The sequence below is a fragment of the Ochotona curzoniae genome, unplaced genomic scaffold, assembly GCF_017591425.1.
Source record: "Ochotona curzoniae isolate NIBS_2020 unplaced genomic scaffold, NIBS_Ocur_1.0 contig_3819, whole genome shotgun sequence".
NCBI classification, from domain to species: domain Eukaryota; kingdom Metazoa; phylum Chordata; class Mammalia; order Lagomorpha; family Ochotonidae; genus Ochotona; species Ochotona curzoniae.
In genome coordinates, this window is record NW_024466004.1 from 15,840,400 (window position 1) to 15,868,398 (window position 27,999).

The 27,999-nt window shown below is 40.7% G+C and overlaps 1 protein-coding gene and 1 pseudogene across 1 annotated transcript; both read right to left on the reverse strand.

The window, feature by feature from the left end:
* Positions 1-334: 334 nt before the first annotated feature.
* Positions 335-11,850, reverse strand: LOC121158428 (annotated as a pseudogene).
* A 7,927-nt stretch (positions 11,851-19,777) lies between these two features.
* Positions 19,778-27,952, reverse strand: LOC121158315 (glutathione S-transferase Yc-like). The gene is made up of 6 exons (XM_040983012.1): positions 27,866-27,952; positions 25,378-25,429; positions 24,369-24,501; positions 23,402-23,543; positions 21,215-21,346; positions 19,778-20,319 (listed from the first exon to the last, which is right to left on the reverse strand). The coding sequence occupies exons 1-6, from the start codon at positions 27,950-27,952 to the stop codon at positions 20,233-20,235; spliced, it is 633 nt and encodes a 210-aa protein (XP_040838946.1). The 3' UTR covers positions 19,778-20,232.
* Between the last annotated feature and the right edge of the window lie 47 nt (positions 27,953-27,999).

Here is a 27,999-nt window from a genome sequence, read left to right on the forward strand (position 1 = left end):
CAGAAGCGAATTTCTACACTGGATTCTTTCACTGACCATATGCCAGACATCATCGGTTAGTATTAAGAAAGTTAAAGCAAATAGTCTGCATTTTCTTTCCCCCTGCAATATTTATTTCAATAAATAGGACAGAAGGACATTGGGAATCTGATTTCACATCAGGTCCTGAACAAAAGGAATAAATTTTAATTAAGTGTACTCAGAATGAGTATTTCATTATCACCACAATTTTAACCCATTTGTTAGTTTCTCAATAGCAAGAGTCAGTGTACAGAGGGACTGGACCTCATTGACACATAACTTCAGAAGATTGTTTTGTGAACTTGTTTTTCTTTCACATGAAAATTTTCTTTATTTCTTCAAATGTCTTCTCATCCACAGGCGGCTTCCTCTGACTGCCAGGCTGCAGGAACTTCTTCACTGTGGGGAGGCTGCTGACTCTGCTCTTGAGGACCTGGAGGGCACAGATCACACCAAAGAGCACCCTACCCCCAACATGGGCACAGCCCAGCAAGTGTGATCCATCTTAAACACAGAACAGGGCCCCCCTAACAGCACTATTATGGAGGCTTACAAACAAATCCCCAAGGAGAATGAAGATAAAAGAAAATATAGCTCTGCAGCATATTCCACCAATGCGTCATTAAGACTTCATGGTCCAGTTATCCCTAAATTCCTCCTTACACATTAATTCTGTACCTTCTGGGCTCTTTCAGAATATAGTGAAGATCAATAGATCAATGTGTCAGATACCAAGACCTAGAAGTCCCCAACATTGCTATCTGTAACATGAAAAATTTTAAAGAATTGATATGGAATGAAAGATACAAACATTAAAAGCTAACCAAGGGCCAATCACAACCAATGCCCACACTAAGAGGTGGAGGCAAGGTTTGTAGGATTGGAGAGTGAGGAAAGTCACATACAAGGGCTGACTGTAGGAGACAGAGCTGAGAAAGAGAAATCACATGGAAAGAGACATGCTCAAACAGACACCCCGGGATGGAAGGAATCACAGTGAAATACAGAACAGGGAGCAGAGCACAGAGGAAGAGGGAATAAGGGAAAGACATGGTGGGCCCTGAGTCTTTTTCTTAAAGGTTGATGTTCTAGGATGGTTTCCCTTAACAGTTCCCTTGCTCAACAAGATATTTCATGCAACAAAAGTAAGACCTTGAAGCTTGATTTTGGAATCACAAGGAGAAATGTGAAGAACTGGAAAAGCCTTAGTCCCAGACCCTCTCCACATTCTGAGATTTCAAGTGGGAGATGTGAGCCCTATCTTCCAGAGGTTAGGAGTAAAATCACCTTCAGAAAAAAAAAAGGATGATTGATAGATAGATAGATAGATAGATAGATAGATAGATAGATAGATAGATAGATAGATAGATCACCTGCAGCAGAGGGAAGCTGGTCATGATGGTGGGGTCAATCTCTTCCATGTGGTACAGAAGTTCAACCATGTGAATGTCAGCCTTGCTCAACCTGCTACCAACCAGGTAATTTTGTCCATGGCTCTTCAACACCTGAATTAGAGGAATCAGAACATGGTCACAGCACAAGCAGACCGGGGTGCTACTCTTCTCTGATCTCTTCCAGTCTGTCTCACCTCTGTTGCTTCCCTGTGTGGTGTGGAGATGCAGATCATTCTTCAGGTCCCTGTCTCATGAAGGGCAGTGACAAAGGAGCTGTGCTTATTCCCTAGTGAAAGTTCAGACTTCCCTTTCACTCTCACTCCCTCCTCCTTGTGACATCCACACCACCCACCTTCACTTGCACCTTCCCAGTGTGCTAAGGGCTTAGCTCCTGCTACACTAGGCCTGCCCCATGCCTTGAAGGGTGCAGCCCTGGCATTTTGGGATGCACCTCTTCACTCTGCCCTCTCTCCAATCTCCCATGGATAATAGCTCCTCCTCCATTACAGATCTCTCCCCGTAAAGAATATTTCAGATTCAATAGTTTTATCTTTTTCCCACTCTGTCTCTAGGTTCTGAAGTAGATCTGGGTGCAATTTATATTCATCATACTTTTTCACTACAGTGTTACTCATCTGCAGCTTTCTTGTCTGTGAGTGAACTGCATTGCTATCTGTAACTGATTTTGCAGTGCTTGAAACTACAGCGTTTAATTGAAGGAGAAGGACAGACTAGTTGGAGATCTCCCCAATCAAAATGCTGGACTCAGAACCCTAACCAAGAAAAGAGAGAAGACAGAACAGGTCAACCAACCATCTCAGCTACATCTTGGCAGCGAAATATGGGGCAAACAGAGACTCTATGATGGACCAAGTCAATCAGTGGATTCTTCAAGAACCTCATAGTGCTTGGAGTGGCAAGATTGGCAGCAATTCATAACTGGTGAAATATCAAATCCACTTGAGCAAGAACCTCAGAGCATACCCTACATGCGGGACCTGGGGAGGGTGGGAAATTGAATGGGCCTTCTCCCTTAATGCCCCCCTTAAAACATGAAGGAAACAATATGGAAAAAATAATAAGTAAATAAGCAAAAAGTCAACAAAATAGGTTAATTTTGCTACTTAGGCAGTTGGTATCTTGTGTTTATTAAACTTTGCTTTTAATCTCTCTAGCCTAGATGTGGTAAGACTTTATAATAAATTCTGGCTAGACTAACATCAAATGTTTATGAAAACACTCTGACAATATTTAAATCACAATGAATAGGAAATTAAAGTAGACATCATCATTAGAAACAATTACAAATAATGTTTGGCAAAGACCTTATTAGACTCCATGTACAGAGAAATACTAGTTATTTGGTACAAAAACAGATCAGCCCCATGTGCTATGTTGTAATATATTTGTTCACTTACGTTCTGGGGTTTAGATTCCAGAGAATGTTAGTAATAAACTGTGGCTACTGGAGGCTCATCATCATGTGAGCATGCGCTAAATCGTTAGTACCAGGAAAAGAGCTGTATTTGAGGATCTGGCTCCTCTTCACTTTTTCATCCCTTCATTCACTGTGCAAGGTCTAATACCAAACAATGAACTAGCTTCTTCTCAATGTATGAAGAAAGCATTGATTTCATGCTCTATCCCTTAGGAATTAAACAGTTGGCCTTTCATTCATAAATCTCACATCTCTTGCAAAATATTTTTGGGTTTGTGACTTTCACACAATATAATTTCTTGATATATTCGTTTACCTCAAGATAGAAGATATAAAGACTATATAGAAATTAACTGGTGAAATTACAGAACTTTATTTCCTTATTTTGGTACAACTTTTCTAAAACTCTGACAGCTATGTCGCCAGATTCTGTAGATAATTGCCCTGAATATCACTTCATCCATCCCCTTGACTCTCTCTGCAAACTTCCCTATTTAGACTGCAGTGTGTATTCCTGAAACAGTATCAGGAATGGACAATATCTGACACGTGGGCCATATAAAGCTGGCCAAATCATTTGGTTTGACTCTCCCAAGGCAACCAAAGGTGAGACCCAAATTCAATAAATCCATAGCAGTTAATTTCAAGATAAAAAAAAAAAATTTCTATGGCCTGTGAATCATGTTTCAAATATCCAAATTACCTTTCATAAAAAAAAATTCCAACATTTGGAATATTTTCTCCTGATGGCCAGCTGCTCATCTGTCTCCCTACACATGATATTTGCATATTTTGTGATGTTGCTTTTGTCACATTGCCTTGACTCAAATAGTTGGGTTTCTACATGGTCTATCCCAACCTCTCACATGATTCAGCAACTTCTACACTTCAAATTCTAGCAATACCCTCAAAATCTTATCTAAAAGAGTATTCTACATTGGTTTCCAGTAAATTAAATATTACTGGCAAAATTTAACTTTAGCTTTTCTGATACAATTCTTTTTCAAGTGCTATTCTTTTTCTTTTTCTATGCTATTTCCTGGGAATTTGTGCTAAATTGATATTAAGGAAGGTCCTGGAAATCCAGGTCACTGTTTCTCTGTTGCCTTTTGTGATCAACTGAATTTCTGAGTCCCAGTGACATCCTGTGTTGAGATCCTGACCTCCAAAGGGTTGCTGTTGGTAGGTGGTCAGATTTAGGGGATGAAACTCTTGGGAATGACATTAGCACCCTTAAAAGAAGGAAAGAAAGAAAGAAAGAAAGAAAGAAAGAAAGAAAGAAAGAAAGAAAGAAAGAAAGAAAGAAAGAAAGAAAGAAAGAGAAAGAGAGAGAGAGAAAGAAAAGAAAAAAGAAAAGAAAGAAAAAGCAGCGGGAAAAGACTGCTAGAGGGCTCAGCGGGGTGGCTCAATGGCTAAATTCTAACCTTGCATGTGCTGGGATGCCCTTTGGGTGTCAATTTGTGTCCTAGGTACTCTACTTCCCTTCCAGCTCCTTCTTGTGGCCTGGGAAAGCAGTAGAGGATGATCCAAAACCTTGGGACCCTGTACCCACATGGGACACCCAGAAGAAACTCCTGGCTCCTGGCTTCTGACTCCAGGCCTCAGATCGGTTCAGCTCCAGCCATTGTGGCCACCTGGCAAGTGAACCAGTAGATGGAGTATCATTGTCTCTGTCTCTCCTTGTCTCTCTAAATCTGTTCTGCCTTTCCAAGAAAAATAAATAAATCTTTTTTAAAAGCCTGTAAAGAACTCTGAGCTCTCTACCATGTTAGGATACATCCAGAAGTAAGCCATCTGTGAACCAAGAACAGGCACTCATCATGTCAGATGTCAGTGCCTTGACCTTGCAATCACCTCCAGAACTGGAGAATTAAACATCCATGGTTAGAGCCACCCAGTCTCCAGTACTTTCAGTACAGTAACTCACATTGTGAAGATATACTTTTCAAGACTAAGACAACCTCTAAATTCTTAATGCCCTTAAAGATGAAGCGCTTCCACTCACTTTTTCAAAGGCAGGAAAATAACGGTTTCTTGCTTTATCTTTAATCAGAGCAAGGCTTGCCTCTTTTTCCTCATGTGGAAGGAATTGGTGATGAAGAATTAATTCAGTCAAATCTTCCATGCCTTCTGCATACATATCAATCCTACAAGATAATAACAGTCACATGCCTCTTACATTAGAGTTTACAGTTAAAAAAAAACTTAACAGAATGATATATAAGTAGGTCAAAAGGAATTCACCTTCTGAGGGACCTTTCTTATGCTAATCATTATGCCACAGCCTTTACTTACACATTAATATTTCTGAGATGACATAAAGAATAAATAAGTATATAAAATGTTTGCTATGCCTGGGACAAATATGCAGTTCCAATCAGTGTCATAGGAAAATGTGGCAGAATCACTCCTTATAACCAATGCTACCAGTAGAGATTTCATCTCTGCCGTGCTGTGTCTTATACACAAATATAGCATGGCTCATACAGTCGAAGACCCGGCCTCCAGCTCATTCCATGCGGGATTGCCTGCCACAGTATCTCACATATGCTGTCTTTCTGTCCCATTGGATATGCATTTGATGGTCATTAAATGCCCAGGATTAGAAGTCTGTCTAACTTTCTTTTTTAAGATTCATATATTTTTATTGAAAATGCAAATTTAGAGAGAGAAAGAGAGACAGAGAGAATGATACTACATCTGCTGGTTTACTCGCCACACGGCCGCAATTGCTGGAGCTGAACCAATCTGAAGCCAGGAGCCAGAAGCTTAATCTGGGTATCCCACATGGACACAGAGTCCTAAGGCTTTGGGTCACCCTTTACACCCTTTACTGCTTTCCCAGGTCACAAGTTGGGAGCTGGATAGGAAGTAGAGAAGCCAGAACATGAACTGGTGCCAATATGGGACCAGTTGAAAGGTGAGAATTTAGGGCCCGGCGCGGTGGCGCAAGTGGTTAAGTCCTCGCCTTGCACGCCCGGGATCCCATATGGGCGCCGGTTCTAATCCCGGCAGCCCCGCTTCCCTTCCAGCTCCCTGCCTGTGGCCTGGGAAAGCAGTTGAGGACGGCCCAAAGCTTTGGGACCCTGCACCCGCGTGGGAGACCCGGAAGAGGCTCCTGGCTTCGGATCGGCATAGTATCGGCCCGTTGTGGCTCACTTGGGGAGTGAATCATCGGATGGAAGATCTTCCTCTCTGTCTCTCCTCTCTGTATATCCACCTTTCCAATAAAAAATAATAAAAAAAAAAAAAAAAAAGAAAGGTGAGAATTTAACCATTGAGTCAATGCACTAGGCCTCTTCCAATTTTCTAATTATTTATTAATCTATTATTTGTATATAAAAGGCAGAGATAGAGAAAGGAAGAAAAAGGAGAAGAGAGGCAGACAAAGTAAGGCATTGTTTCCGCTGGTTCACTGCCAAGATGTCCACACCAGTCTGGGTTAGGTCACATAAAAGCTCAAGAACCCAGAACTCAATTTAGGTCTCTCACATGTATGGCAGAAAACAAGCCTTTTGAGCCTCCAACAGCTCTCTCTGTGGGTATGTATTAAAGAAACTTGGAAAGAAAAGCAGGGTCAGAACTTGGACTCAGGCATGGTTATATGTGGTGTTGGGAACCCGAGTATGATCTCACTGCTGTGCCAAATACCTATACCACTCAAATTTTTTTCTCATAAAATGTGACGCATAGTTCTTTGCACAGCTATAAACCTAGAAGTAGAATTTCTGTGTTATTACTGACATTATGTGTCATTTTTAAAGAAATTATACAGATTTATTTCATTCAAGCAATATTGTAACAAAAAGGAGATTCCTCAAGCATTGGCAGTGCTCAGCTTGACTTCCTCAGTCCTGTATGAAATTCTTCAAATATCCTGCAGTAACTTGGACTTAGTGCTTGCACTACTATTACCTACTCACTCATCCATGGGATAGGCTGGCGTCGTGGGTGTCTAGAGATCACTCTGATAATTCCTAGAAAACGAAAATTAGCAACTTGGATTTTTTCCCTCTGGAAGTAGGGGAAAGAAAAGAGATTATTCACTTCTAGCACCGCAGACAACTTGCCCTTCTCACAAGCTGTTCACTCCTGTAAGTCTGTGCACCTGAAATCATGCTTCTTCCATACTGCTCACCTCATGGCTCAGCAGTGTCTGGAAGCTTCTGTCTCTGGAATGTGTCCATGAACTGCACTGCATCTATGGTCACAGTTCCTTGAATCCACCCCACAAATACTCCCCTCATCCTCACAAGACTCTGCTACAGTAGATCTCAGGTGTGTATCTACATCCCCACTGCTGTGGGTCCTGCTCACTCAACAGACCCCATGTCATTACCACGTACAGGGCTCTCTCCTTCATGTCCTTCCCATACAGGTTGTGTTTGTTGGCAATGTAGTTGAGAATGGCTCTGGTCTGCACCAGTTTCATCCCATCAATCTCAACCATGGGTACTTGCTGGAACATCAATTATCCATCTTTTGGGAAAAAAAAAAAGAAAAAAACAGATAGTGTAATATTTATGGTTCCCACTCTATCAGAAAGAAAAAAAAAAGTTTATTGAAGTGACTTAATAAACAAAATTGAAACTTAAGGATTGCCTTTCAAGTAAAATAACCTTTTGTATTTTGCTGAAATCCTTCTTTTCCTTACTTCTTTTACTTTCTCTCTCCTTTCACACTCCAACCTGGACTTCCAGCTAATGTAGCACCATCACAGTAGTCAAGCTTAATGCACTTTAAGGATATTACCTTGTCACGTGTATAACAGAAAAGAACTCAGAGAGACTGCTGGATTTATTTTTCTTCCTGTCATCTACGCGTGATTCCCAGATGGGGAATGCAGTGTGGGAATCTGAGCCTAATGCACCTCATTCACAGTGCAGAAAGCAGGAGAAAAGTAAGTCAATCCCAGTGCAGTGGAGTGATTCGTTCTTCAATACTCAGAATGTCTAGCTCTTTTTCCTCTTAGACAGAAGCTCAAGAGCCTCACTTTTCACACTTTAACCAATCTCTCTCTCATACACACCCTTTTCTCCCTGTCTTTCACCATCACCAGATTCCACATTATGAACACATAGAAATTGCACAATATTTAACCATCTACAAGATACTTTAATCAAAGTTATTTAAATGCTTGTTTTTACCATTTCTTAACTTTTCCAAGTCTTCACGGGTGTTCAAAAATTTCTCTTCAAACTGGAAGAAGAAGCAATAAGTAGGTCCTTGTTAGTTAATTCTATTAAAGTTGAATGGCCCCTATGTAACACATGTTATGGTGAAGGTCAAAAGCTGCTCATGGCCTTTTGAGAATTTTAGATTAAATCCTTAGAATAAAGCACACAGGCCACACAGGCCACAAAGCCCATTGCTGGTCATTTAGATATTGTCTTTCCCTTCCACCCTGACTCACCACTGTCCATGATTTGACAGGGTATGTAATAAGAACAAATGTACTGCTTGTGCTTCTAATTGTGGGTTCTGGGAACTCAGGAAAACATTGTTTTCATGTGAGGTGAGACGAGAACGTTGGTGCCCCCAGCATGAGATATGGCATGGGTCAATGGCTAGTGAAGATTTTGCAAATACAGAGCCTGTGCCTCAAGCCACAGGAGTCCAGTCACAAATGAAATGGGTCATGGTTGGAGCATATTTGTAACACCTGGATCTCACAGAGCAACTAGGTACTCTGAGAAGAGGTCCAATTGACTCATGCCCATCATCTTCTCCCATTGGGCCAGGGTAAAGAAGTAACAGCTCTGGGCTGTGGCCAGAGCCACCCTCTTTCCCTCAGCAGCTCTGAGTATGTCTATAATCACAAAGCTAAGGACTGGATGATGGTGAAACTTTATTATACATTTACAGAGGGAAACCAACCTGGAATGGAACTACTGTGTTTGTGATTGCTTGTGTGCTGTTTCTTCATAAAACTGAGAAAGATGAGACTAAAGTCCCACACAGCATGAGACAAGGATGAGACTAAAGTCCCACACAGCATGAGGCAATCAAGAAAAACCAATTCCAGGTTCAGGAGAACAGCCTGCTAGGAGGCTGCAGAAAGTGCACTGGAATTTCCCTGCACCAGGAGCCACCTTAGGCGGGCATAACTTGAGACAATCACATGCCCTATCAGGATGCCAGTTAGCATCTCAGCCACTCTGCTCCCTATCTAGACTCCTCCCTTTGCATCTTGGGAATGAATATAAATGTTGGCTCAAATGTCTGGGCCTCTCATTGGGAGACCCTGTTGGAGTTTCTGGCTTTGCTTGTGGTGAGAATTTGGGAAATGAAAAGCAGACAAAAGTAACTCTTCCCTCCCCCCTTCCCTTCCTCTCTGTTTCCTCCCTCTCTCTCATTCTACCTTTCAAGTACATGAAACAAATTTTAAAAATCACCTTGCCACAAAATTCTCCTTTTCTGATCCGACTTGAGAGACAAAAACTACTGAGAGACTACAAGACTGGCTGGACAGGAAAAGCCTCACCTCAGTTCCCACCATCTGGCTGAGGCCATGTTTTTTTGTTGTGGTGGTGGCTTTGGGGTTTTGTTTTGTTTTGTTTTGTTTTTTTAAGTGACATCTTTAGAGATCAGCTCTCAGCAAACACTAACACATTTGTCAGCCTTGATGCCAAGAATGGCTTTTCCCAAGCTGAAATAGCTCAGCTGGGAGAGCGTTAGACTGAAGAATGGCTTTTCCCAGTGGTGTACCACACTAATCCTCTACCTGTGGTGCTGGCATCTCATATGGGCACCAGTTTTTGAGTCTCAGCAGCTCCATTTATGGTCCAGCTCTCTGCTAATGGCCTGGAAAAGCAGTGTAGGTCCAAGTCCTTGGGCTCCTGCACCTGCATAGGAAACTTTTAAGAAACTTCAGGCTTCCAGCTTCAGATCAACTCAGCTCTGGCTGTTGTAACCATTTGAGCAATGAACCAGCAGATAGAAAATTTCTCTGACTCTGAGGTCACCCACCCTCATTTGGATCTACCACATGGGATGGAAGAAGCCCAACTCCTTCCTTGTAGGATCCAAGGTCATTGGAACGATAACCAGGGGCTCTGAGGGTCTGCAGAAACAGAAGAACAGTACATTTTCTTCGGGACTAGGGAGAGGAGCTGTCTCTGGTCCTTGCCTGGTTCCGACTTTGGGTCTCCACCCTCTCTCATAATGACCATCAGGATTGCTCCAGAAACCCCTCAAAACAAATAAAGAAACAAAAAAATCTGGAAGAGATAGAGAACAACAAGGAAGGCTTGGAATCAGACAGGAAACGGTCAGCGGGGATGCACTTATAACTCACTGGGTGGGACACAAAGATTAGTTACTCCTCACTAGGGTATTGAAGATTTCTCTGCACACCCCTCCTAAAACTGGTCACCTAAACTGTTGACATGTCTTGTTAGAGTTATAAGCCAGTTTAGACTACCCAAAAACAGCCAGGTTCAGCAAAATCATGCTTCAACACTATAAACTGCTAAATACTAAAATGAAAATCCCAGTACCTATAAAACTGTCACATAATGCAATGTAATCAATTTAAAAAAAGAAAATTTCTCTGCAATTCTGACTTTGAAGTAAAACAAATAAATCCCCCCCCCCATTTTTTTAAGTATGACTTTGGGTTTTTAGATGCTCCATCTCTCTTTTTAGTTGCCTGTTTACTTGTCTGCACCCTCAGAATTGTGCAGACAGGCCAAACGCAAGGACCCTGCCACTTTTGTGTGCTGTGCATTTCACAACCTATCTGCCCTAGAACATGGCACTCACTAGGTACTTAGCAAAACAACTACTAAATGAACAAAGTTCATCAGTAACAAGCTACCCAGAGCATCCTCCAGGCAGGCTCCCCTCACAGTCAGTGCCCTTTTTCATATTTTATCTTTTATTGCCATTTTCTATCTTTTATACCATATTCACTGTATACTTTCTCTATTTGGATATGTTTAGATACTTAAGTTCATACTGCTATGTTCCAATTGCTTACATGATTCAGTCCAGTAGATCCTGTGTAGATTTGTGCACAGGTGGCCATACAGCAGCTCGAGTTTGTTACATCTGTGCCATCTAAGTTTAGGTGGTACACATTGCCATGTTCCCTAAATGAAAAATATCCCTGTCAATAAGCGATAGATGGTAATATTTTACCCTTAAATATTCAATGTATTTATCTAAATCGTAAGATCTGTTTAAAGTAATATCATATCCAAAGCATTAATAACTATCTAATGTCATGAATTAATCAGTGTTCTTTACAGTTTCTGTAAAATATGACATAAATCATTTCTTACAGTTTAAAATTCAAATGCACATAAAATCCATAAATATTAAGAATAGTATCTTAAATTTACTTAAATAAATCTGATTTTTTTGTTTTTTGGGGTTTTTCTTAAAAGACTTATTTTGTTTTCATTACAAAGTCACATATACACAGAGGAAGAGAGGCAGAGAGGAAGATCTTCCATCTGATGATTCACTCCCCAAGTGAGCGCAATGGCCAGTGCTGCGCCGATCCAAAGCCAGGAGCCAGGAACCTCCTCCAGGTCTCCCACACAGGTGCAGGGTCCCAAGGTTTTGGGCAGTCCTCAACTGCTTTCCCAGGCCACAAGCAGGGAGCTGGATGGGAATTGGATCTGCCGGGATTAGAACCGGCACCCGTATGGGATCTCGGCGTGTTCAAGGCGAGGACTTTAGCCACTAAGCCATGGCGCCGGGCCCAAATTTACTTAAATAAATCTGCTCCCTGATAAAAAGAAATGTTATTAGTTTACTGAATCAAATCTGCTAATCCCTTTGTAATTATCAACACTACTTTAATAGTTTATTCAGTGAGAAAAATCTCCTAGCTTATGTGAGAAAAGCATCTGATGCAGTCAATTTTAGATTCAACTGAAGATAACCTCATGCCAAACTTACCTCTACTCCAGCTGCAGCCAAGAGCCAACGCTCAGACTCCATCTTGCCCCGTACATTGAAGTAATAAATTATGGGTTTCCCAGCCATGATAGTTAATTCTCTGAGTATATCTAAACAAGCATGAATAAAACCATGGAATAAATGAATGTGTTTTTATCATGTAAGGTTAGTTAGCACTAGTAGTAAGCAAAGAAATATCTTTCTTCTTCATTTCATTTTTTACATTTATTTAAAAATGAGAGAGAGAGATTGGTCTTCCATTCATTAATCCATTCTCCAAATGCTTTCAAGAGTCAGGGCTGAGCCAGGTCAAAGCCAAAAACTGGCAATTAAATCCCATTTCCCCAGTAAGATGGCAGGAACTTTACTTGAACCATCACCTGTTGGCACCCAAGATGAGCATCAAAAAGAAGATGGATCAGGCACAGAGCATGGACTTGAACATAGGTTCTTTGATGAGGGATGTGAGTATCCCAATGGCTTCTTAACTACTATTCTAAATACCTTCCCTAGTATCTATCTTCTTTGGGCCAGAGTTGGAGAAACTCCTGAAAGATGTCCTTGGATCAAATTGTGGCCAATCAATAGCTATCCTCACATGGGCCAGATCAGTCTCTAGTTCCCATTGGCTACAACATTACTGTTCTTGGCAGGCTAATACACAACAATCTGTGGTAACGGTGCTGTATGGGAGTTTGTGGGAGGAGGAACAACTAGGTGACTGAGATTCATTGGAAATCCACTAATGCTCCAATCCAGTCACTTTTGATGCATTACATGTTTTTTACATGATGTGTTTATAACAATCCCCTGTGCTAGTCATTACAACCTCCAACATTCAGTTAATGAAACTCTCCTTCTGAGAGGTCACATGCAAGGGACACAGGGACACAATGGTCACCAGTGTTGAACATGAGAAGCTGCATGAAGAATAGAAAGAGAACATGTGTGGAGCCCAACACAGTGTAGATCTTTAGGACATGGATGGTGTCCTTGAACCAGAGGCCATCACTGAAGGGGAGAATGAGAGGTGAAGCAAAGTCATTCTTAAAGTTATTTTTATTAATTTTATTGGAAAGGCAATTATACAGAGAAAAGGAGAGACAGAGAGAAAGATCTTCCATCTTCCAATTCACTCCCCAAGTGGCCACAACAACCAGAGCTAAGCCAATCTGAAGCCAGGAGCCAGGAACTTCTTCTGGGTCTCCTACTTGGGTGCAGGGTCCCAAGACTTTGGGCCATCCTCTACTGCTTTCCCAAGATACAAGCAGGGAGTTGGATGGAAAGTGGGATATGAACTGACACCCATATCAGAACCCAGTGCATGCAAGGCAAGGATTTAGCCACTAGGATATTGTGCTGGGCCTGAAGCAAAGTCACTCTTCAACTCCATGGCTATGAGGCTGGTATGATCAAAAGCAGAAATAAGGCCCCAAACCGACTTAACTTGCAGTTCAAAATCCCAAATCTTCTCACCAATAGAGGATGGTCATTCCTTTCTTCTTTTGGATTCTGTATTCCAACTTCTTTCAAGTTTGAAAAAATCTTTAATAAGTCTCATTTCATGAGTATTTACTCTTAATTAAATGGATGCTGTGTGTATGGATGTGTGCACCTGTGCATATTTGTTTTGTCATTGTCAATAGTAAGACATACTGATTGAGTCTCTCAAAGGAAATTTGATGCCTTTATTTTATCTGAAGAAGCTTGAGAAGCAGAGTATAGCAAAGGCTCAGAGATTATATTACAGTAGCTCATCAAATTACATAACCAACTCTGTCTGGAGGCATAAATAAAATCATATAGGAATCACTACCTGGGTATTGTTCAATGGTAGACCAGAATTAACCCTGGGTCTGAAATCAGAAAAAGGAGTTTGCACTGATCAAGCCTGACACAGGGTGTGGAAGGGCAGCTGCTCTCTGAATTGTAAGGCTCTATGTAAGCACAAAATTGAAGCCTGTTTCCCAGGGTTCCTGTGATGGAAAAATTTCACTCCCTTGATGTTGAAGTTGAAGAAGAAATACAGGTGTATGACTCGGAGTAAATTGAGTTTCCCTGTTGACCCAGCACAGCTATGTCACGACACTTGTCAAAATATTAGACCTTAGAAACCTTGTAAGTGGATGGGCAGGAAAGTTACTTACCAGGATGTATGTTATCATAAATACCACAGAAGATACAACTTTATTTCCCTTTATAATATAATGTTCAGTGCTGGAACTCAGCCCTGGGCACTCCAATATGAAATATGGATGCTTCAGTGGCGTTTTTTAGTGCTGCTTGTATCAGCTGCTCCACACTTTGAAAATGTGGAATTTATGTAAACTTTAAATATTTTAATATTAAAATTCAAGTCACACATGCCTTTTCAGGAATAAATCTGCTGGGAAAGACCAAAACAAGTATATTTTTCATTCTAAACTCAGCATCAACAACAGTCTTTAAGAATAATCTTGGGGGGTCCAGCGCGATGGCCTAGCAGCTAAAGTCCTCGCCTTGAACATGCTGGGATCCTATATGGGTGCCGGTTCTAATCCCGGCAGATCCAATTCCCATCCCTGCTTGTGGCCTGGGAATACAGTCGAAAACAGCCCAAAGCCTTGGGACCCTGCACCTGTGTGGGAGACATGGAGGAGATTCCTGGCTCCTGGCTTTGGATCGGCGCAGCACCGGCCATTGCGCTCACTTGGGGAGTGAATCATCAGATGGAAGATCTTCCTCTCTGCCTCTCCTCCTCTATGTGTATCTTACTTCGCAATAAAAACAAAATAACTCTTTAAAAAAAAAAAAAGAATAATTGGGGTCAGAGTTGTGGTGAAGCGAGTTAAAGTCCTTATGATCCTGCTAATGTCCCCAGCAGGCAATGTAGGTTGGACCATATGGCAGGGCTGTTGAAATTCACATGCTTCATTTTAGATCAGCCCTGACTGCTGCAGGCATTTAGGGAGTTAACCAGAGGATGGAAGATTTCTCTACCTACTCTATTTCTGTTGTCAAGTTCAGAGCATGTGGTTTGGCCCTGTATTGTTTTTATTTGCATCCCAGAAAGAACTGGTTGTCTAATTTGACTGGGAGACTCATTACATCTACAGCTCTCCCTCCATCTAGGATCTCACATTCAGCACCCGATGAAAGTGACCACTTCTCTACAACAACCTGTTACCTACATTGGAGTGCAGACATGGATCCACGCAATCACGGATCTTGCCACATGATTCCCTGTTTCTACTGTACATGAGAACTGCATTCCTTTTCCAGTGTTGCAAATTTCCTAAATAGTTGTCACTCACCAATTTCTGTGTATCAAACAATTACAAAGATTGGTAAGGAACAAGAAACCGGTCTAACCTGGCTCCTGTGTAAAGGTTTTGTCAACAGTATAGGTTTTCAGACACCTGACATAGCAATGTGCCTTACAGTGACTTTGCTCTATGGGTTCCTGGAAATTCCAATACAGAAATAATGGAGCCTTATCAAGGCAAATTAGATCAAGGTGAGAAAAGTGCCAGGGTAAGAGAAACCAAGACCCTGCCCCTTGTGTCCAGGTAACTCCTACTTGCCAGGGTAGGTTCTCAATCTATGGTAACAGCCCCTAAGTGCTTGCCTTCCTCCCCTTTAAATTAGGATCACATCCTATCTTCATCCAGACAGCTCTCCATGAAGCATCTTACACTGTTTTGCTGTCACCATCTCAACATCTTCCCCAATGGGTACACTGTTCTTTCCTGTGAATTCTCAGACACTGGTTGCTCTGAAACCTAGATTTTCAGGGAATTTTATACTCACCATATGTTCTTTTTAAGAGTTTCTTTTTTCAAAATATTGCCAATTTTCAGGATATTCTAATCCTATTAATATGTGTGTTCCAATCAGGCATTAGTACAAATTTTAAGAGTAGTTTTGTGTTCCAGTGGTCATCTAGTGCTCTCCTCAATTGTTCTGAGTCTCAATATTTAAGACCAAGAGTCCAGTGAGTCTAGAGAACATTTGTAAATATCTAGAAATATTTTTAAAAGACTTATCTATTTATTTATTTGAAAAGCAGAGTTACAGGGGAGAGGGGCACAGATAGGGATTTATCTTCCAATCTGTGGCTCATCTCCAAATGACAACAATGACCAGGACTCAGCTGAACTGAATCCAGGAACCAGGAATTCACTCTGGGTCTTCTCTGTAAGTGGCAAGGACCCAGATATTTGGCTGTCTTTCACTGTCTCTCTGGCACATTAACAGGGAGCCGAGTCAGAAATTGAACAACTGAGACATGAACCAGTGCCTACATGGAATGTCAGCACCACAGGTAATAGCTTCACACACTGTCTACACACTAACCCCCTGGAGATACTTTTATTGTCATAACCTGGGGCTGAGAATGGTATAATGCTACAGCATTAGATGGAGAGAACCCAAGGAAGTATCTAAACATCCTATGATTGGCAGGTCAGAGAATGAACCAATCAGAAAGATAATAGCACCAAGTTTAAGAAACCCTGCCTTAGCTATTCTCTAGATTTGCCTGGAGTTGTTTGAATCACAGAGATCATGACTTGTTATTCAAATAATTAGGAGTTAAAGCAGAATTTAAGTCTAGTTCGTCTGAAATTTAAACTAATTTAATCCTATTCGAATTTTAACTTTTTTGTCTTTCCAGTCTAAATACTCTTACAGTATTATAATTTACCGCAATTACATGTTGACTTGTTCAGAAAAAGCAATCTTAGCATTTCTCTTGCTCTGGACAAATTCACAGTTGTCTAAAAGGCTACTATCATGTTTTCTCCTCATGGTGTTAAGGTTCTCATACTATGACTGTCTGATGCTCTTGCTGTATAAATTTTATAGATTTTGCATTTTTTTACATTTCTGTAAAGATGTATTCAACAGAAACAGGATAATCAGTTCCTGAACTATCATCAAAACACATCAGAAAGATGTGAAGTGAGCATAAAATGACTTTTTCTTGTGTTAAGAATATATTTTGAGTGCTTTTCCAGAGAGAAAAATGTGAGGAAATGTAGGAAGATTTTAAGGTCGGTACTCACCTTATAAAAGGTTGTCTCCTTGACCCAAAACCTTAATGCCAATTCCTTGTATGTCAATTAGATATTTATTCATTTCAATAACTCATTTCCTCTAAAAGCAGTAGCTCAAGTTAGATTAAAGCCACTCCCACAGAGTTCATAGATACAGTTTCTGTGTTTCTACTGGACTAGAAGCAAAATGCCAAGTCATGCTCCCATTGAGATAGAAGTGATTAGTACATTTCTTTGAAAGTCTGACAACAAAAGCTTAGACAGAAATATCAAATGGTTTACTCCTTTTGCCAGTTAGGAATTGCTTTTTGGAAGAAAAAAAATTTATTTTGAGTTTTCACAAATTGGATAAATGGATAAAAGAGGAAGATAAAAAAAATATGCCACCAGAAGACAGCTTGAGAGGTGTTGGTCTGTAAAGAGTAGCTGGCCGCATGTTGGAATATTAATCATGCTTGCCTGCCATTAAAAAAAAAAACAGTCACTCAGTCACAAGGGATTTCAGCCAAGTAATAAATTGTCAGTATAATTTTGTCCCTAAAAGTGCATGGTAAATGGTTACTGTAAAAACTATTTTACATTCCTCTGATGTCCTCTGTTTTTATCTGTTAAATCTAGCAATGTGACTTCCTTTGTCTTCCTGCCTCAGTCACTTTGGCCTTCCTAGCTTTTTAGCTCTTTGCTCTGATTAGAATATTTTATTTACATGTCCCATTATGTTTTTCTGTATTTTCAAACATCCCCTTGCTTTTATATAATTCATATTAGTTCTCTCCACAGACTGAGCTCCCACGAGTAGTCATCATCTTGTGTGAGTCTTGTCCCCACAGTTTGAGCACGACCTGAAAATAGCAGGAACTCTATGTAACTCAAATTGTAATATAAAGTTTCTCAATTATTCAACATACCTCCAAACTAGACATTAATTTACAGCAATAATTGACAACAAATTTTTTTCATTAGACCAGAGCGTGCTCCATTAGGATAATCAGCTGAAAGATGGGCCCATGTGCAAATGCCTTAATAAGACCTCATTTGAGAAAAGAATCTTTTCATATGTTATTTACTTAGGAAAATTAAGTTAAAATCATCCTGGATTAGCAGTGAAGGTGGTATATCAAATAACAAAGAGAAGAAGCAAATAAGCCAAAGCAAGATGGCAGAGACAGAAGTGAGTGTAATGTAGCGATGGTCTTAGAAGCCTTGGAAGACAAAAGCAACCAAATGCCAGGAGAGACTGGAGAAGATTCTCTCCAAGAGCTACGTGTAGAGAGGGGATCCCCTGACCCCTTCCCCTTGGTCTTCTGGTTTTGTACAATGACAGAATCCAGCTCTTCTTTCTGGTCACCCAGTCCAGAGCAATCTATGACAAGAGCAACTTGAGATGTATGAATAAATGCATGATACAGAATAGCAGAGTGACTACAGTGTCAGGCAGAGTGTACAGGTTGAGTGTGGGACTCCAATACCCACTTGCTTGTCCCTGGGTGATGGCATGGAGTCGTGTTTGATATTATTATCCATTTGTGATGAGGCACTGAGGGGCACGTTTGTCATGACACATTACAGAACTCTCAGGACAGTGAAGGAGACACAACAGCCAGAAATTGTTATTAAAGGTTTTGCGGAGCTCTGTGGAGGCACAGAGGGGACATCGAGGCTTCCTGGGAGCTTTCGATTGTAACACAAGCTCTAACAGATCCCACAGGAGCTCTGTGTAGACAGGAGGTCCACTACTTACGCTAGTGCAGATAGTGGCACTGACAACTGTGTGCCCATGTGCAAACGGGATACCTTAGGTCCAGAACATTTCCCATCCAGAGTGACAGCTGGAAGCCAAAATGATGCAGTCTTTTGAGCAAAGAATATCAGAATCATCTAGCTGCACTCTGAGCACAGTTTGCTGATTCCACCCCCTGTGAGATCTCACTCTGAAAAGCCACCAGTTGCCAGAGCCTCTGCTGGAGTAGAAGCCCAGTGACTTCGAGGCTGACATCTGGAGCCTCTGAACATCATCTTGGAGGGGTGTATTGTGCCAGACCACCCAGACAATGTCTACCCTTGACCTGTGATGTTTGATTCACTGTTAGAACTCTGATCTCTAATTTTAAATTTATTTTTTCCTCTCTTTTAATGTAACTTTTTCCTATGTTTTTCTTATTTTGCTTTTCTGTGCATTGCAAATAATTAATGGAGTCAAGAGCCGTGTAAAGATAAAAAGTAATGTAAAGCATTACTTTGCATAGTTTTGTACTTATTAAAGAGTAAAGAACCTCACATTCTTAGAAAAATTTTCATCCCTGAGGTTGTGATTATCATCTTGTATATCATGACTAGCCCTCACAAAATCAGGAGCTAAGAATCAAGGAATGTAGAGGAATGTGAGATTCATTCAACTGGAAACAGGGAGTCACTGAAGGATTCGCAGAGAGGCAATGACAGTCATGTTGATGTTTTGGAAATAAAAACACTTTGGTTGCAAACAGAAAAAGACTGGAATGAAGAGACACTCCAGGCAAGCTGTGCCATGTGCCTGTCTGCTTCCCCATCCTCCTCTCCCCCCACTCTAGGGAAGCTCACTAGAGAAGAACTCCCTATGTGAAAGCCCAGATTTCCTGTGGAAAATAAACACAAGGTGTCTTGTTTATCAGGGAAGTGAGAAATTGCTCCTCAGCTCTGCAATCTGACTCAGGGACGTGCCCCAGGAAATGAATTAACACCCACATTCATTATACGTAATTCTCATATAGAATCTACATCTGGCAAAACCAGGTTTCAGTGTTCCAGACAGTAGGACTGCTGTGTGTGCCCCACTTAGCATCATGGGACACAGCGAGGAGGAGCTGAGTACACACCTGCTGTAGGGGACAGCAGGCTCCTTTGAGAGCAAAGTTAGGTCTGCTTTGGTTCTCACTTCCTAGACCACTGAAGACTGCATAGTTGTTGCATAACTGCTTGACATTAAATAAGAACACACATTTTATGATCAGTAATAAGATGGTTCTTCAATAAAAAAAGATTTTATTGTGCTGTTTCTCGTAATGGTAAATATATCCTAGGTGCACCTAAGGATGGTGAAGGTGAATTTCTACCCTTGATTCTTTCATAAAACATATGGGAGACATTGCCAGGCAAACCAATTATCTGCATTTTCTTTTCTTCAATATTTAATTCCAACACAGAGATTGCTTACAAGGACATTGGAAATTGGACTTATACCAAATTCCAATTAAAAGGAAGAAATTTTAATGAAATCTTCTCAAATTATTTTCACTAATTACCAACGTCACTTGAAAATTATTTACTATCTTGGTCAACATACAAGGAATATATTTCAATGGTATGAATTTCAGAATACTGGTTGACATGAGCTAATTTTCTTCTACACCTGCTATATTTACATGAAAAGTTTCTTTGCTTCTCCCAACATTTTCTAATTCACAGGTGATGGCTTCCTCTGGCTGCCAGGCTGCAGGAACTTCTTCACAGTGGGAAGGCTGCTGACTCTGGTCTTGAGGGCCTGCAGGGCACAGATCACAGCTTCAGGGTGGAGCAAAGAGCGCCCACCCTATCACTAGCACAACCCAAGAAGTCTGAACTCTCCTAGGCAAAGACCATCAGCACCAGTGTTGAGACTGGAAAATGGTTCCTAGTTAGTAGGAATACAGAAAATATATAGAAAGAAATAAAATAAAATAAAGAAAATATGGTTCAATAATATATTCCCCAAGATATCATTATGACCTCTCATTCCAGTTATCCCTTTTCCTCCTTATACCATAACTGTGCCTTCTTGCCTCTGTTAGGATATGGTAGAGATCAATGTGTCTATCAGCTGTCAACTCACAGAAGTTTTCACCAAGACTACTTAGGGGAAAACTAATTAACAATTGGAGACATAAAAATTAAAGGCTAACCAGGTGCAGGACACAACCAGTTTCCATACTGTAATATAACAGCAGGAGTTGTGGGAGAGGAAGGTAGGAAGAAAACTGTGCAGCAACACAAATTCTGCCATGTGGAGGCAAGATCTGAAAAAGGGAAACTGCATGGAAAAAGACTTATACAGGTAGACTTAGTGGAACACACAAAGACACACCAGGTTGAAGGGCTTCATGGGGCAATAAGGAATAGCACAAAGTAAGAGGGGACTTGGAAGGGAAGACATGATATGCTCTGGGTCCTTCTCTTAAAACGCAAATAATCTTCAGTGGCATCCACCTATGACTCTCATGTAGCAAGCTTAGTGTTTGTGCACCAGATCTAGAGCTTGGAATTTCTTGGCGCAGAGAAGAAGATGAAGAACATGAGAAGATGAAGATGAAGACTCAGGACAACTTCCATGCAGAGTCTAAATATTAGACTCTAAGTTGGAAATGTGTGTTGTGCCTTTCTAACACTGTAGGACAGGTCACCTGCAGCAGAGGAAAGTTGGTGATGGCGCTGGAATCCAGCTCTTCCACATTGTAGAGCAGCTCCACCAGGAGAATATCAGCCTTGCTCAGCTTGTTGCCAACCAGGTAGTCTTGTCCATGGCTCTTGAGCACCTGAAGAATTGCAGAAATTATAGTCAGGCTGGGTCCCTTCCCCTCCAGCCAGACTCTCCCAACTCTGCTGCCTGGCTGGTTGAAGGAAGGAAAGATGGAGATGCAGGCCTTTCTCCAGAGCCTTTGCTTCACAAAGGAGAGAATGAAATGTGTCTGCGCTCACTCGTCGCTTGGGGTCCAGACTCTCGTTTCACTCTCACCTCCTTCTCCCTATGGCATCCACATTGCCCATTCTCATTTGCTTCTTCCTATGGTGCCAAGGCTTAGTCCCTGCTGTCCCATACTGCCATGTGCCCCACATCACAAAATGTGCAGCCCTGACATTTCAGGACACGCTTCCCCCATCCGTTCTGCCTGCACTCCCCATTTTGGCAGGTGCTCCAACTTTATGGCAGCTATTTTCCAAGGAGGAGACTATTTCAGATGCTACAAGTTTTGCCTTCCTGCTCTATATATTTGGAATCTAAAGTAAACATGGCTGAACTTGATTTAATCATCTTTCTAGTGGTATTGGTTCTGACTCCTAACTCACAATGTGTTATTTTTCAGCTGCCATTGATGTCTGCAACGTACTTCAAAGAGCATGAAAAAAAAATGATTTTTAGTTGACAAATGGGTGGAAAGACACATGGTGACAATTGAACAGAATAAGATACGAAGTTTGATATCTAGGTGACAAGAATATATGTTCATCTTCAATCTATTTCATCTCTGGATGATGTATGGAATTTTATACAATATAATTTTATGGTTATGTGTGATATTAACTATTCCAATAATAGTAAAATAATAAAGTTGACCAGTGTCATGATGTGGTAGGCTAACCTGCTCCCTTTGACACTGACATCTCATATGAGCTCCAGTTCAAGTCCCAGCTGTTCCACTTCTGATCTAACTCTTAGCTTATAACCTGGGGAAGCAGAGGATAATGGTCCAAGTGCCCAGTGGCCCGATGGGCACCTGCAACAACATGAGAAACTTGAATGAGGCTCCTGGAACCTGGCTTCAAATCAGCTCTGGCCATTGCAGCAATTTGGGGAATTAAGTAGTGAATGAAATATCTCCATGTATGTGTGTCTCTCCATCTCTCTGTAACTTTACCTTTCAAGTGAAGATAAAATAAATCTGAAAATAATAATAATAGTAAAGTTTAAAAAGCACACCTGCATCATCGAATAAAGTGAATATCTTGACAAATATTCTTTCATACCTTGTATACATATAAAATCTGGATAGCTTCCTGGTATAAAACAATGCATTGCATTATATACTTTGCATGTGTTTTCTTGAGTTTTTTGATTTCTGATAATGGATCAAATGTCTGTGTCATCCTACAAACTCACATGTTGAGCTCCTAACCCCCTATGTGATTCTGCAGTAGGTGGAACCTATGGGAGATGATTGGGTTATGAGAGTGGAGCAGCCCTGAGTGGCATAAAAGGAACCACAAGAACCTTTGTGGTCATCCACCATGGGAGAACACAGCCAAAGTGGACCATCCATCAGCCGGGAAGCAAGTCCTCAATAGTTACTGGATCTGCCAGTGGCTTGATCTTGTTCTTCCCATCCTCTAGTTCTAGAAGAATCATCTGCTAGACTCACTCAGTCTGTGGTATTTTGTTACAGCAGCCTAAACTGCTAAAATGATCTGTTAGAACTAAGACACACTTTGCATTCTTAGTGTCCTCAGAAGTTAAATGACTGGGGGTCCGGTATTGTGGTGCAGTGGGTAACACCAAGAATCCTGTATGAGGGCTGGTTGAAGTCTTCGCTGCTCCACTTTTGGTCTAACTCCCTGATAATGCTCCTGCGAAAGCAGTAGATCAAGGTCCCAGTGTATGGGGCTCTGCTACCCACATTGGATTCCTGGATCCTGGCTTCAGCCTGGCTGAGCTCTGGCCATTGGAACTATTTTGGGAGTGAACCAGCACATAAAAGATCCAGGCTCTCACAGTCTCTCCTGTTCACTCTCTCTCTCTTCCTGTCTTTACTTTTCTGACTTTCTGACTTTCAAATAAATAAATCTTCTTTAAAAATCGAAAGATTTCCACTCACCTTTTCAAAGGCAGGAAAATAACGGTTCTTTGCTTTGTCTTTGATCTCTGCAAGTTTTGTCTCTCTTACGCCAGGTGGTTGCATAGGGAAAACAATGATCATTTCATTCAAATCTGCCACGCCTTCCGTATACATATCAATCCTGGGAGACAAAGGCAACCAAGGGTCAGATGATTCCCCCCCCCTTTAGATCTCCTTAAAGTCTTCAGAAATATTGACTTAAATAATTCATTAAATTATAAGTTTTTTCCAAAGAATTAAAATTCTACCTTCCATATAAATGTTTATGACACACTTTGTTACTTATCAGCCCTTAAGATTTTGACAAAGGCACCCCTTGACCAAGCTTTATTCAGGATCCTCTGAGCACTTTTTGCAAGTGAACTTTATCTTTGGGTCAAGATTGGTTAACCTTGCACTGCTGTATCATGAACCCTCTTCAGTTCTGTGAGAACCCACCCTCCCTTGATATCTGTTTGCATTTCATATCTGATCAAATTTTTCATTCTCCCCACAGGATATCTGCTCACCCTGGATTGCTTTGAGCAAGAATTTTGCTCATTGGCTTAACAAAGATCTCCATAACTGGATGTCTCCTTTTAGCAGTTTTTTGAGTTGTGCCTTAACATATAATACTTGGGCAAAATATCTGATCCCATGCAGTATTTCCACTCAAAGAAGCAGCATAAACCAAGCATATGGCAACTAGCCCATTCCACTACCAGCTCCTCCTTGCTAGTTCTGTATACAGAAGTTGATATACTTGTAAATCATAGTTATTTGCACTGTGCTGTAGATGACCTGAGCCCAAAGGTTTTGGCACACATTTTCCAGGTCCATTTATGTAGCCAGCCTTCCCATATCTCCAAAGGAGTTCACTACAGTAAACCTCCTAATCCCCCTGATGTGTTCCTGCTCACATGATCCCTGTGTTATTTGCTGATGTAAGAACAAGAATACAGCTTACAGAGCTCTCTCCTTTATGTCTTTCCCATAGAGGTTGTGTTTGTTGGAAATGTAGTTGAGAATGGCTCTGGTTTGCACTAGCTTCATTCCATCAATCTCAACCATGGGCACTTGCTGGAACATGTAACTTTCATCTTTGGAAAGAAGAAAATAAAAACAGAGTGAGATGTCTGTGAATCCCATCCTTTGAAGATGAAACCATGCTTTAGAAATGACTGAGGATATAAAAGTAAAATTTTTACTCGATAAACTTTCAGCAAACTAAGATTTTATTTTTAGCTTTCTGTAATCTTTTTACCCTGTTACTTGAGTGATTTTTTATTTCTTATCCAGATATATTGCACATCCAAATATATCTTCTTTACTTTATCGTCATGGATATCATAGAAGGAATTTTGCAGAAGCAGTTCCAAGGCAGTCAGGTATCATTTAAGAGTGCAGCATTCTCAGGGTTTTGCTGGTGTTCATGACACAAAGGTTTTGAGAGTCTTCTACGAAGGATCCTTTGTGTGCTCTTAAGACAACACCACTGGGGTCTGGTGCAATAGCCTATCACCTTGCATGTACTGAGATCCCATATGGGTGCTGGTTTGTGCCCTGGCTGCTCCATTTCCCATCCAGCTTCCTGCTTCTGGCCTGGGAAAGTAATAGAGGATGGCCCAAGACCTTGCAACCTTGCACCTGCTTGCGTGACCAAGAGGAAGTTCCTGGCTCCTGACTTCAGATTGGCTAAGTTCTGGAAATTGAGACCATTTGGGGAGAGAATCAGCAGATAGAATATCTTTGTCTCTCCTCTCTGTATATCTGCCTTTCCAATAAAAATTAATAAACCTTTTTTCAAAAGAGGGGGGGATTGCTTTATTTGAGAGAGGTCAGAACTGCTCTAGTAGTTTAATGTTTTGCATTGTAAACACTCTTTCCCTCCCACCAACCCCAAAACTGCAGTAAAAATGGGTAGGCTGGTGTCTAAACGTCATACTCGTATCAGTCATTTAAATAGATGATCTTACCATTTTTTATCCTATTCAAGTCTTCTCGACCATATATAAACTCCTCTTCAAACTAAATGTAGAAAGAGTAAATAAGTTCTTATTAGTTAATTCCATGGCATTACAGGCTTTCCCACGTGCATGAACACTGAATAGTGCATACTGTGAAAAAGCTAAGATTTCTGAATTTGACAGATGCATGAAGGAATCTGGTCACAGTCATTTGGGAACTTTATATCAAGACAGGGAGGGAAAGGCAAGAATCTCTATACCTATAAAATCATGTCACGGAAAACAGTAAAAGTAATTTTTTAGAAAATGAAAGAAAAAGAACATGGATCATAGACCATAGCTGCTCATCCTTTTAAATTCACTTCTTTTGCACGTTGACCTCACAGATGCCCATCATTAGGCCTTAATTTAGGAGATGACATTGAAGGAAGCAGCTGGGAACATTTTCTAATTCTTCCGTTGTGGATCTCAGGAATGTCTGTGTCTCACATGAGAAAATAACAGAACCTGCTGTGTACCCCGTATAAGATCTGCCATGGGCCAGGAGCCATTTAAGATTTTGAAATAATGGGCAGCCTACAGCAGAACCACACAGACACATGCTGGCATTTCTTGCTCAAACCCAAGGAAGAACAACCTTTAACTTCTTGGGTTTTCAGATGCCCCATCTTTCGCTTCAGTCATATCTGTACTTGTCTGCCTTTTCCTAGATGTACAGATAAGCTAAGGAAATGTGTCTATCTTGTTTACTATGTATCCCTGATACAGATGCTGACCCTCATCAGAGGCTCAACAAAATAACTGCAAGGTAAATGCTTTGCTTCCTTAACAGGTAGTTGTTGTAATACATTCCTCTTGCTGCCCAATATTACACATTTTGATCCACTTATTAGGAACAATTCTGCTATATATTGAAGAGAAGGTATTGTATTGATCCTTGTACACTCAACCATCTTCAATCATCTCAAAAGTCATTGTCTTTTCACCTATCTGCACACCCTCCTTGAGTGTGATGGGCACCCCAGGTACTTTATGCAGTGATGCATTGAGTATGACGTTTCTATAAATGACAAACTATATTGCAGAAGAGTCATCCATGAGGCCATGGAAAATAGAGATTCCTATTTCAAAACTTCTTGGAGTTGAATAATTTTTTGCACCAAAATAAATTATCTTTTAGTTTTCTGTTTCCATGCAGTTACTGCAGTTTGCTCAGACTATGATTTTCCCAGAATATTACAAAAGAACTGGAATATTCCTAGGTCTCAGTGAGCGCATGACTAGTGCAGAGGCCTGAGGAAAGAAAAACATAAAGAAGAGAAAGAAGAAAGTTCACAGTTAGAAATGAGTAGAAAGTTGTGCAGAGTTCAACAAATTCTTCAAGAAGTTTGAAACACAGAACCCAACAAAATATTCTCATTAGTAGAGAAGGTTGATCATGGTACACTGTTCACAGGCCAATCTGTGAAGCAAAATGAAAAAAATCACCACGAACATGTGTCAGGAAACATGACACACTCCCAGGCAGAGTCTCAGGCAGGTCTGTCAGAGGGAATCCAGGAGAAATTCCTGTAACCACTGAGACGACAACCCCATGAATGGTTCTTGCACCTGAAGATCTTCCAGATGGGCAGGATGCAAAGGTGCAAGACAGTGATATTTATGGTCCTAGTTCAATGTGGGTGTTTGTGGAAAAAAGATACAAATACTTTTTAAAAATGTAATTTCCTAAGAGAATACAAAACTTTAAAAAACTAAGAGCTTTACAAAAGTCAGAATAGAGAGAAAAATCTTTTATACAGTTGTACAATTGTTTGTATTTTAAGCTGTCATTGTAACCACGAAATAAAGTTAATTTCACGAAACTGAAATTACTTTGTTATTAAAGAAGGAACTGTTTTTGTGAACTGAATGTAGCTTGGTTCAAGCTTTTGTAGGCCAACAGAAGTACGCCACAGTGCCCCAGTCCGTCACACCCACTTCCTCACTAACTCACCCAGAGCAACTTCCAGTTCACTTCTGCTAAGTACACTTTATAGGTATACCATTTTTCAATCTTTTTATCACATATATACTTAGTATTTTCTAGGCTTAGAAATTCTTATACACACAAATCTTTGCACTATGTTCCAACTGCACATTAGCACATATGATTACACATTATTAATAATAATGCTTTAATATCATCAAATATATAATCAACACTATATCATGTAAGTGACATAAATTACTTTTGTGGTTTTAAAATCTAACTTCACTTATTATCCACATATTACAAGTAGTAAATTTATTTTAGCTATTATTTAGTTGTGCTTCTGGATGACAAAAATATTATCAATTTATTTAGTCAAAGCTGTTATTCTCCTTATCATTAGCAATTCATATTTAAGGTACCACATTTTCAGGTCATTGAGTAAAGAAATCTAGCTTATAGGAAAAAAGTATCTGACTTAGTCAATTTTAGCTTCAAGTGCAAACATCCTAGAGTAGAATCTACCTCCACCCCAACTGCAGCCAACAGCCACCGGATGGACTCCATCCTGCCCCGGCCATTGAAGTAGTGAAGTTTGGGCTTTCCAGCCATGGTAGTGGTGTCCTGGGTTCTCTAAAGATGAATAAATAAAACACCAA